Genomic DNA, 12,386 nt, shown 5'->3' with positions numbered 1-12,386 from the left:
ATTCTTAAAAATGATCTTGATATGATTTTCAGGCACACGGCATCTCCAGCTTGGCTGTGGAAAATATGTTGGGATTTGTTGTAGTTTTTGGCTAACTTTGCCTATTATAAAGAAAGGTTTGTACAACATGTCGTTTCCTTTTTATCTAGGCAAACTCTTCAGAACACTTCCTAAGAAATTAATTGTATTCCAGCCAGACTTGCATGCTGCCATCCCACAGGAAATGGGTCAGCAATCCATTAAGATGCCATTAGATAATCTAATTTGGAACTTAATCTCTAAATTAACCATGCTCCATACTTGAAGCATACTTGAGAGAAAGAAAAAAAGTTTACGTTTGAATCGATAGGGGAGCCGAAGCGTGAAGAAGGCTGTTTGTTTTTTCTGTAGCTGTGGTCACGTCTCAAGCTGTCTGGTAACCAGGAGAAACCAGACATGATGTAATTCCAGATTGAACTTGAACTTCAGGGACTTAGGATGGGGGAACAATGGGCCATAGGAATCAATAATGTCCATTTTCCACATGATTATGTTTGGAGCTTTAAGTTAACCTTTATGGGGGAAGCAGCAGGAACGGCAGTGTGACCCAAATGAGATGATCCAGAGACAAGATGTTAGAGGAAAGAAAACAACTTTTCCCGTGATATTTTCTGAGCAACACTGCAGATTCCAGCAGGATTAGAAAAGTTCCCGCTCTGCAGTAAAGCGGTGGCCTGTTCAGAGCACTCTTTGTTCGCTTAGGTAGGACAAACTTAATCTTACGCTTCCTGTCGGATGATTTTTGGCAGTGCAACTGGAGAGGGAGGAGCGTGGTTCAGAACATTTCCAAATGTAAACCTCTCACATTAACCCTTTGAAACTAAAGGAAGGATGTTAAACACCTACCTGATTCGAAGATGTTTTACGGAAAGCACCGTATTTACATGTGTTATGCCCATGACAAATCAGCCCCTGGGCAGCCGGAGCAGTGCTCATTAGCTTACCATTTTGGAGCCCCATGTTTGCTAGTTCTGTGAGTTAGGGGTAGTGTGAATTTTTAGTGCTATTTAAATAACATGAATAAATATAATAAAAATATTAAATTATAAAAGAAAAAAGGCAAAAGCTCATTGAAGTACAACAAAGTGAAGAATAGAAATGTATGCAGAGGCACAAAGTCACAATTACACTCTCTCTTGTTCACTTTGCTTTAGGACAAGGAAGGTTTTTGCACACATATCAGGGAATGAAGGCCCAATATCAAAAAGCCTTCGGTTCCTTAATTCTTTGTAATTTTATACTGTAGAATTCTGATACAAATAAGTTCTGTTCTTAGAGACAAAATTCTACAAGCAAATGATTTTTGCTTTTAAATGAAAATCACTTGTGAGAGAACCTTTTGTTTTTTTGATAAAACTTACAGTTTTCTTTAACGGAGTGTGATTTTATCAGTGAGAGGCACTGTTTTGAAAGCACCATTTTTCGTGCAGAATTTTGCCTGCTGTTGAAGAATCACATATGCAAATAAAGAGGAACAGGAGCACTTGTAACAGCAGCGCTGATAGGAGCCCAGAGTAGAGGGGAAGACAGGGTGAAGAAAGGTTGGCATCGGTGCGTGGGCACTGCACTGGGCATGCCCGGGCTGTGGGCAGAGATGAAATAAGTGTCATTAGCTTGATAATTCTATAGAGTTTTAATTGGACAAAACTTCCCACAGCTCCCTAAATTGTTACATGTGTATGTGTGTGCTATAATTAATTTAAAATTAGTCATCTTCATGTTAATTCTCTATCTTTCAGTTTTAGCTCTAAAATGTGAAAAAGACCAAATATGTAATTTTTTTAAAAATATGCTTAACTTGGCCTGTTGAGGGAAAGAGCTTTTTTTCATATTTATTTCTCATTCTGAAGGAGATAAATTTTGTTACTTTTAAATATATAGGTTGCCTTGTTGAAGGTCTGCTAGGATTATGTAAAAGCTCTCTACTACAAGAGTACAGTAAGTATAATGAGTACATTTAATGTTGAGCCGGAATGGACCCATATAGTGTGGCTTTTCCTGCCTTGTGCTCTTCATTAGAGGAAGTATTTCACTGGCCTGTGCCATTATTTTACTTAGAAAAAGCTAGCACTCACGCATGATAAAGTTAACCCTCAATCCAGCATGCCCCAATTACAGCGTACATCTGAAACAATTGAATATAAACTAATGAGATTTGATGGCCTATCATTTGGATATGTTATTTCCAAAACTGTTGGTCCCGAAGGAATGGCAATAAAGAAGGCGATTTACCTACTTAGTTAAGAAACAAATACATTTCTCTTTCATTACCATGAAATACTATTGCTTGCAGTTAGAGTAATTCCATGAGCCACCTGCAGTTTATGATATTTGGTGTTTCCCGGAAAGCCCACTAGAGTACTTTGCAGATCAGGTAAGAGCTAGCCAGGGAGCTGTCTGATACAGATTATTACAAATAGTAATAATCATTAGAAATCATCTTGCTCGCAGATAGGATCATTCAGATGGCAATAATGATCCTTAAAAATGGGAAAAATAAATCGAAGAAACCCAAGACTTGGATGAAGCACTTTGTATATTTTATTTCCAGTCTAGCACTATCTGAACAGGAACTCAAAACCAAATTACTGACATGCAGCCACATCTGTACATATATAAAAAAGGCACGTACTGCTCTTGACTGGAAAGCGACTGGAAATGGATACATGAAATGCAGTTATTTTTGCTGTAGTTTGGGCTCAGAAGTTATACTTCATGGGAATTTCAGTGTGTCTCATCGATATGGGCCTTAACTCATCAAATCTCTGATATAATTCAGTTACAATATAACTTGTACTCCAGTAAAAAAAAAAAAAGTGTTTTCACAAAAGAGGAGTTAAAATATATGGGTAAAAACATAGTCATTAGGACCATGCTGCTGAGGTTCAGATCTTGGCTTTGACAATTCAGTAGCATTGGGAGTTGGACAAGATACTTAAACTTCCTAGCTTCATTTTCTCATTGGTAATATATATATATATATATATATATATATATATATATATATATATATATAAATATAGAAACATTAAAAGTGACACAGAATTTCAAAACAAGATGATAGGAAATCAACAATGTTTGTTATAGTGCATATTGTTATCTTCAAAGTAGTTGTTCAGATTACCAGATACAAGCATGCAAAATTGGTTAAAAAAATTAAGCATTAACTGCTCCTTTCAATAAACCAAAGAAATTAGTAGTACAGTTTTCTTAGCTATCTTGATGACATTCATTCCTAGGCTTGTAAGAATTAAAAGCTTTAAGAGTAAATCACTGACATAGCACAGTGCCTGGAAAATACTATAAATTATAGAAGTGCTAGCAACTAGCTAGCACTAGTGTATTTATTAAGTCATTTTTTTGTTCAAATACATTAAATACTACTGTTTATTCCTTCCTCAAGTCTGAGTGAACATTCTTTCGCAGGACGCAATCTACTGCGTTTGTGTTATATTGAAGTATGAAGCCGGTCCAAAACATACACCTGTACCTGGTTTCTAATTAAATAATTAATCACCAATTAATAACCTATACTTGATTTTCCAGACAAATCCTTTACTTTTCTAAAAGGGCAGTAATTTATTATACATTTGGGGAGAGATACTAAAACCTGTGTGCTAATGTGCCAGTAACAGTGTATTTAGCCAAAAAAGTAGTAAAAGCCTTCCATCTCAGGAAATTCATGTGAAAGAATTGAAGCCACACCCTTCTTTTAAGTTAAGATATCTACTTTCTCTGTTGCTCTTGCCTTCTGGACCTCTGTTTATTCTTTGTCACTATGCAGAAATAATGTAGCTGCTGGTACAGTTGAAGTATATATGAATATATACAATTATTTGCACTTTGCTCCTAACTGTATTTTTAAGCTTCCTAAAAGAGTACTTACTATCTCTGAAGGAAATGCAGTATATAAAATCTGAATGGGCAATATTATTGTTTCTCTGAGAAGTATTAGTATAGTAAATACTCTGACATTTTATAGACTCTCTAGCAAATAGAATGCCCAATTCATTATCAAATAAACACTCTCTAGTAATAAATGAATTTGCCATTCTTCAAATAGCTCTTATAGTTTTAATTACCTGAAACCAAAGGTGAAGATAAAACTTGGGTTCCTGGCTCAATTTAATGACTTAATATGTTTATCTGTCTCTCTATAACTCTTGACTGATTGAGTTAGAAGCTATGGAACCAATTTCTTTGGCTGCGAAGATATAGACGTGGAATGCATACTTTTGAAAAACATAACCATTGTACATTAGTTTAGCTGCCAACAACAATGTTCTCTTTTCACTTATTGATACAGTATTGACTTCTTAGATGCAAGACCAACTATTTTATCCAGTGTATCCAAGATAAGAAATCCATGAATCGTGTAACATTTTTAAAGGAATAAATGGGTAGTTTTTTCCTGCTTGGTCCTCACCATACTGTTACATTAGTAGAACTTCAACTAGATTTGTTTCCAGGGGAGATAGAGTCGTAGTGTTGCACATTGCTTGGCCATAGAACCAACCTCACATTCAGCATAGAAGTCTCTTTGGCAACATTAGGTAGGGGAAGATCCAGCTTGTGTAGGGTATGGGAAACTTACTGTCTCCTGAAGCAAACATATTTTGCTTTCAGAAAGTTGTTCGAAAGGTGGGCCAAGATCTGACTTCCTAGGAAGACAATATAATGTAGTGAAATGGCCATGGGAATCAGAATGACCTGATTTATACCGGAGTGCTCAGTGGAGGGCTTTGGGCAAGTAGTTTGTCTCAGTTTCTCTGTTTGTGAAGTGGCCATTTTAAGAGTTCAGAGAGAACTGAGTAATATTCCATATGTAAAATGCCAAACATGGTGTTTTGCTCCTAGGGTTCATCCGCATGCTTCTCATGTAGAAGTTTATCCCTTTGTGGTAATTCTATCCCTCTAAATCGTATAGAAGTTTGAGCTTTTTCCCAACTCAGCTGTCATGTCTTTTCTGTTGCCTTGACGCTGTACCTTAAATGACATAATTTGGCGAAATTCTTCAATAAAGTAGTGCCATTGAGTTTAGTTCTCTTAAGGAGGGCTGTCCAGAAGAAACAGTGTTTTTCGGAGGTAGTCTTAATAGCAAAAAATAAAGGACCATCATCTACCAGTAATGTATGTTTAAGATAAAATAATTTCTTTTTTGGAGGGAGCCACATCATACATTTGGTCAAAATAATGTGGAAATATTCCCAAGATATAAGACATTTTATTCTTGGAATTGTGATTTAGTTCTATGTATTTTATTCATAATGAAATATCTCATTATATACATAGAATGGAAGTTACTAAGGTGAGTTGTACTTTGTGTTAAGGTACCACTAAAATTTTTGGTGCTTTATGGTCAATATATAGTATATATATAATACATATGTATGTATTATGTCAGTATATATTTTGTATATTTGTCAGTATATATCTTATAAATATATGCTTTCACCTTTCATTATCTTTAGTGTGCCTAAAGAAAGGTGATTTGACATTGGAAAATTAATGACAGCAAAGTAAATATAAACTTTAAGATATATTGCTAAAATAGCATATCTGATGATTATTTTGAAGTCCTTTCAGTTACAGTCTCACAACTCTTACTAGACAAAGTGAAGATTATTGGATAGGCTGAACATGGCATTTCTTATATAATTTTCACTTTAAATTAAAACCATTAAGTATTTTATATATAACTAATCTGTATATATGTGTTTATTTTATCCATTCGTATGATTGTAGAGTAAGATATGTAAAAGTACTGTTTCATTTTTATTTGAATCCCTATGCAGTTTTAGATACTGTATTTTTAATATTCCGTCTCTAGATTGTTTTGTGTGCTAAATATTTTCTTTATGTTGTTTTCATAGTCATTGAATTAGTTTTAACAGGCCTCTTTTCAATGGGACTGCCAAAGAAAATCTAGAACCTGTCTGTACCTTATAGTTCTGAACTGAACCTACAGATTAACAATACGAGGCTTGTAAAACCATATAAGGGGTCTGCATCGTGTTAATGTTTAAGATTTATTCCCCTCCAAAGGTTCATAAACAGTGTTGATAAACACATGGCACACTGCAATTTTGATATGGTCATAAGGTAGGATGTAGGTTTTAAAAGGTGCAAAGAAATGTTTTCATTTAATCTGTTACACATTCTACAGGATGAGCCCTCATATTGACTAGCATCACTTTATTTCTATTGAGCATTTTCTCACAATTAATATATGTCTCCTAAAGAACTAAGAAAGCAGTTGTAAAATGCACCCTGAATTTTTGTCTTTTTTTGCTAATATTTGGTAGATTTGTCCTTTACACTGATTTTTTTCCATCATTAAAATGTACTTTATATCCCTAAACCACGCAGTCTCTAAGTAAGTTTCTAGGCGCCCACTGATTTTGGGATTCTTTTTTTATTTTTCACAATAACTTGTTGATGTTGTCATTTATCGCCAGTGATCGTCCTGAAGCAGTCCTTTGGCTTTTGCTACTATTGCTTCTTCCTTCAGGTTAAAAAGAATGGATGCTTTTTTTGTAATTTATTTTTTGTGAAGAAGTAATTAACATTGGATTGGCTAGACTCGATCAGGATAGGTAAAACTAGGTCATCTTCGCGATGGAGTTCACCTTTCAGTCAGTAAGATAACTGTAGATGATAAATAATTATGATATGAAGTAATAAAAGCTGTAACAAGAGTCTGTACAGAGAGCAGTGGCAACACAGGTGAGGGGAAAATAAGTTTCTTGTTGCATTACATAATGTTCTCAGTGTGGAAACCACTGAAATAATTGCTGAAGATGTGTGTGGGAGGAAAGAAATACATGGAAACAGTTGAGTCTCTTAAGAAAGCTTTCAATGAAAATATTCGTATTCTCTAAAATTACGATTTTTTTCATCAAATAATGAAGATTCTTTTTAGTTGAAGATAATTATTCTTCCATAATGAAATTTTTGGTGCTGTGTCTTTCTATGAGTACACGTAATCATGGGCAAAAGCCTTTAAAAATATATGTAGTTGGGTGTGATTTGGACCAATTAATTGATTTCTTTATCATTATTGATTGTTCACTATGTGCTAGGTCTTGTACCACATGATTAACAGAAAGAGAGATGGTCTTTGCTGTCATGCAGTTTGTAATCTAGTCAGAAAGCCTCATGGGTGAAAAGATCTTACTGTGATTTTTTTCTGTCTAAATATCTCAGAAATATTTACTTAGATGTGTAGCAATAAGCCACATTTTGTGTAGAGGTATTAACAGAGGACAAAAGTCATATACCAGGGTTTCTTTTAATCTAAAACTTTTCCTTTAGATTAATATCCTATGAAGTTTTTGTATCTTTGGAATTTAAATACAACCAAATAAATATATTTAGATTGATGACTACAAAAATAGGGTCCATCACACCTTACAGTCTCAAAAGGCAAGTGAAGGATACCAGATTAAATATAAAACGTTGGAGATCTATTTCTCTGCTAAGCCATGACTAAACTGAGTATGGAATTGTCTATTTGATATTTTCTTGATTCATAATTATTTATGCAGCTGTTACGTAGCTGACTTTACTTCCAAGTTGAGTAAGGATATCTGCAATGCATCAGATCAGGTGTACCCCAAACTCCTTGGTATACGTGAATGTGGTGTGGAGAGCTGGTGTTACTTTCCTCCATACAGTATTTCTTTGATGAAAGATTACGCCAATGCAAGCGCAGAGCTCTTTTGAACTTTTTACAAACCGCTCCAACTCTAACATAGATCAGAGTACAGCTGGGCAGAGGTGCAGGACGCTCGTACTGCCTTCCACCTGCAGGCCGGAGCGCTCGGATGCGGCATCACTGCTGAGGGTAGACGGCAAGAAACGCTCAGGTTTCTGCTGCCCGCCGATGTTTTAACACGTGAATTGAAAGGAAAGTGTTGATTCTATCTGAGAAGGAGAAGGATACAAGCAAAACAAAACACTAGCTATAGAATAAGCACCAGCTTAAATCTTTGCAGCCTTGCGTTTTTTCTTGCAGTGGCTATTCACAGCAACAAAACCGTTTTGTTTTGGTTCTGATTTTCATGTTTGGTTACTAAAAGTCTTCTTGATGAAGATATAAATATCTTTTATTATACTTTTCAATTTTACTCAGTCTTCTAGGCAGGCCAAAAATTGGAACTCACCTTATTACTGGATTGCTTATAAATTGAAGATAAAACAAGATCAGTACAGTATAACTGGCAAGCTACAGTATGTTTGTATCATTGTACATTGCCGCTTTGTTTTGGACAAAAAGTCGTAGTCCATTTGTCTAAAAATGGATCAGATATTTTAGGCAGAAAGTGAGCGTGATGGCACACATTTATAATCCAAGCATTCTTGGGAGGCTGAGGCAGGAGGATTGCAGGTTTGGCCCTAATCTGTGTAAATTAGCAATTTAGGGAAACTCTACCTCAAATAAAAAAGGGCCTGAGATGTACCTCAGCATGAATGTTCTAGATTTAATCCCTAGTACTGGAAAAAAAAAAAGATTAAAAGGAGTTTCAGTTAGAGTTCAACAGCAGTATATGTGCTTTATTTGGGGGTTTTCTGCTTCACTTTTTTCATGAAAGAAATAGCTCATCTATTGTATGTGTGCAGGTATTATTTTTATATATATAGTCTTCTTATATGGACTATAATATGTAGGTATCACATGTAAAATTTGGCACATTTATCTCATGCTAGACCCATACTATCTCATTAAATTTGAAAAACAAAAGTATAGTAATAATTTACTGTATCTGAAGTGTATATTTCTAATACCGTTGTAGATTTTAACATTGTGTTTTCTCTGTTTTTTCCCTCCCCTCCCTGCTGCCCTTTCCTCTCAACAGTCCTGGTACCTGGGCTAGCTTGGTTCCTTTCCAAGTGTCAAACAGGACACCCATCCTACCGGCAAATGTCCAAAATTATGGTTTGAACATAATTGGAGAACCCTTCCTTCAAGCAGAAACGAGCAACTGAGGGAAAAAGAAATACAACAATAGTTTTAAAAAATTAAAAAAAAAAGGAAAAGAGGAAGACTGGACAAAACAAAGGGAGAAAGGAAAGAAACTGAAGAAAGAAGAGGATAGACCAGCAATTGCAGCACTTACAATCACTAATTCCCTTAAGGTTGAAAGTATATAATGACATTAAAGGGTCGATGATATTTCACTGATGGTAGATCGCAGCCCCTGCAACGTAGCCTTTGTTACCCGAAGTCCGCTGGGAAATAGATGTTCTGTCTCTATGACAATATATTTTAACTGACTTTCTAGATGCCTTAATATTTGCATGATAAGCTAGTTTTCTTGGTTTAGTATTCTCGTTGTTTACGCATGGAATTGCTATTCCTGGTTATCTCACCAACAGAGGCTGGGGGCGGCAGCAGAGGCGCTGGGGGACAGCCACAGCCAGCCATTGTCGAAGCACTCTGGTTTCTCAAAGTTAAGGAAGGTATATGAGATCTCTGTAGCCTTTAGTTATCAGTACAGATTTATTAAATTTTGGCCCTTAACCCAGCCTTTTCCAGTGTGTAACCCAGTTCAAAATCTTAAAAAAAAAAGACAGAAAAGGTTAAAAAAAAAAAAAAGAAAAAAGAAAAAAAAGGAAAAAAAAAAACAGTTTGAACACAAAGGCTGTATGGAAGAAATGCCTCTATGTAGGTGAAGTGTTATCTCTGCATGCAACAGTAAAATTAATATAATATTTTCCCCACAAAAGATACACTTAACAGAGGCAAGTGCAATTTATAAATTTATATCTAAAGGGGAATCATGATTATAAGTCCTTCAGCCCTTGGACTCTAAATTGAGGGGATTAAAAAGAATTTAAAATAATTTTGAACAAATTTATTTTCTCCTCAGTTTTTGAGGGCATTTAAAAAGGCATTAAATCAAGACAAATCATGTGCTTGAGGAAAAAAAATTAATGAAAACACAGCACTTATGTTGGTTTAGCTGCAGCCTCCTTGGAGGTAGAATTTATTTATTTAAAATTACTGGTTGCATCAAGAACCCATAGGGTGTACAAAGGTTCTATAAAATCTGCATTACAGAGACAGAAGAGGCACGCAAATCCATGTCACAAGGGTAAAGCTTACAGTTTACAAACTGGGAACGCCAGGGTGTAGGATACTAAAAAAAAAAAAAAGAAAAAAAAATGCACTCTTGAGAAAACAAACATAATCGGGGTGCTGAAAACTTGCATGGTGCTTTCAGACGTTAGCCTTGTTCAACAAATTTCTTGTATTGACAGATACGTGGTGTGCATGGGCAGACACATTTTGCCTCTATGTCTCTTAAAATTTTAATTAAAAATACTCTTTCCAGTAATCCTAATTTGCACGAAGATATAATGTCCACATTACGTGCCTTGCCTTGAAATCTAAAAAACAAAAAACAAAAAACAAAAAAAACACAAAAAAACACACAAAAAGTGACATCACTACACTTGTTTTGCTGCATTTATTATCATTTTAAATCTTTACCATTTTTATGACAAAATATTTTGTACTCCAGACGAAGAAAAATGTGTGACATCATGGATTTTTTAGACAGTTATACCTTTATCTCACATTTATAAAGCATATCATGGCTGTGTATAGTTGCCGCTTAAAAATTGTAATCGACCAGCAATATTTTCAGTATTTTGGTGTTTTTTCTATTAACCTTTCATGTTTTTCATCTTCCAATTAATATTGGGGGGGAGGGGTTTCAAATTTATACGAATTATGCAATACCAAGTTTTGCCTATGTAGGTAGTGCTTTTAGCTGTATTGGTTATTATAGGTAAGTACACAGATTTTTTAAAAAAAAATAATGTATGCTTTTTGTTTGTTTGTTTGTTTTAATTGACCAAAGTGGGTACTGCTATTTTTGCAGTGTGATGAGGTCCTTTTGTGTACTGAGAGATGGACAGGGGATTTTTTTTTTAATATACATATATATATTCTGGGGTGGGTGGGAGGATTTTTAACACTTTACAGTGTAGCTGTGAAGCAGTGACCCTGAGATGGGCCCGAGCTGCAAAGCGACTGTTCTGCGTACTGTGATAAACTTCACCTTACACAGGTTCCCCCCCTCTCATTTCCTACCTGGGGTGCAAGCTGAACTCATTTCTGGTTTTCAGACGACGTAGTAAGAGCAAGCAGACACCACAAATTCTCCTGGAGGCAGACTTGGCTTAGAAGAAAACCTGTCTTGTTCTAGTTGTGGTGGTAGTTTCTCCTGGAAGTTGCAGATCCGCAGTGGAGAGTGAGCCTGTCTCCCGTCTGGTGAAGACATTCCTTGAAATGTCCATAGAGCCGGTGGTGGATTTTTCACACTTGGGGGTTTAACACAGGAATATGCTTTCTCCTACCAAACGCTTCTGACCCACTGGAAGGAGTGCTTCCGTATTCTTTCCCTTCCACTCCCTGGCCCCATTTCTTCATTTACTAATGATAAAATTCTATGGAGGATATGACTTACCTGTGACTTACTACTTCAGACGGATAGCAGTGCGCTTCAATTTCTTTCAGTACCCAGAGGAGGGAATGAAAGGTTGCTCTTATTGAATGTATTTGGACTGATAGATGAAAATCAAAGTTCAGTTTTTAAGGAACAAAGTAAATACATAAATAAATCTTTTCTTTTAATTTTTACCAGCCCTTTTAAACTGAAAACCTAGAGCAGAGAGAATATAGAACTTTAAGAAAGTAATGTTCCTGTGGATGAATTAAGCCTATGAGATACTGGTGGGAGCTTTTGGAAGGGATGGTACCTCAAATATATGTTTGATTTAGTGTCCCCTGAGCGTTAGAGGGAGAACGGAGGCTGGTTTTATCTTGCCCTTTCCTCTCCTCTCCCCGCCCTTTCAGTGAATTCGTTACTAGAGGGAATATTTCAGAATTAGTGGTACATGGTAGGCTGTTTCAAGGAGTCCCTGGCCCCCTCCCCCAGACCACGGCCTAATAAATAAACTCAGTTGTTCTCACAGCATATCATTTAATAAGGAATACTTTAGGACAATGCTTGTGGGCTGGAGGATCATACGTGATTAGCCCGTTCAGTCTGGTAGCCCAAACGCTGAATAGCACGGCGGGATCCTCGCAGCGCGAGTTCCGACAGAAGCCCAGCCATTTCCGCGATACTTGCCCCGTGGAAGGCAGATCCTCCCGGCCGAGCTCTCCATGTACCTTTGACCTACTAAGTGAGCAACTCAACCTCACAGGACACGCAGTATTCTTTGCAGGCAGACTCACTCTCCTTTTCTTTGCCAGTGAATGAGCAGTTCTAGCTTAATCAAGTGACGCGCTGTGGGTATTCCTGCCTGCGTCTTGACTGTTAAAGGCCTAGTGC

At 36.3% G+C, this 12,386-nt stretch overlaps 1 protein-coding gene across 8 annotated transcripts in view; it reads left to right on the top strand.

Annotated features, from left to right (window-relative positions):
• Positions 1 to 12,386, top strand: part of Nfib (nuclear factor I/B) — a 411,316-nt gene that overhangs the window by 395,906 nt on the left and 3,024 nt on the right. For 6 of the 8 annotated variants that reach the window (XM_013516302.1, XM_013516300.1, XM_013516299.1 and 3 more), the window contains one exon: positions 8,898 to 12,386. This exon is cut by the window's right edge and continues 3,024 nt beyond it. In XM_013516302.1, coding sequence (XP_013371756.1) covers positions 8,898 to 9,027 — 130 coding nt within the window. In that variant the 3' untranslated portion in view covers positions 9,028 to 12,386. The remainder of the gene's footprint in view (positions 1 to 8,897) is intronic. The other 2 variants (XM_013516303.1, XM_013516301.1) reach the window with 1 other exon arrangement.

This window comes from Chinchilla lanigera, unplaced genomic scaffold (assembly GCF_000276665.1).
Source record: "Chinchilla lanigera isolate Chin_1 unplaced genomic scaffold, ChiLan1.0 scaffold00033, whole genome shotgun sequence".
NCBI classification, from domain to species: domain Eukaryota; kingdom Metazoa; phylum Chordata; class Mammalia; order Rodentia; family Chinchillidae; genus Chinchilla; species Chinchilla lanigera.
This window is presented reverse-complemented; position numbering and strand designations above follow the sequence as displayed.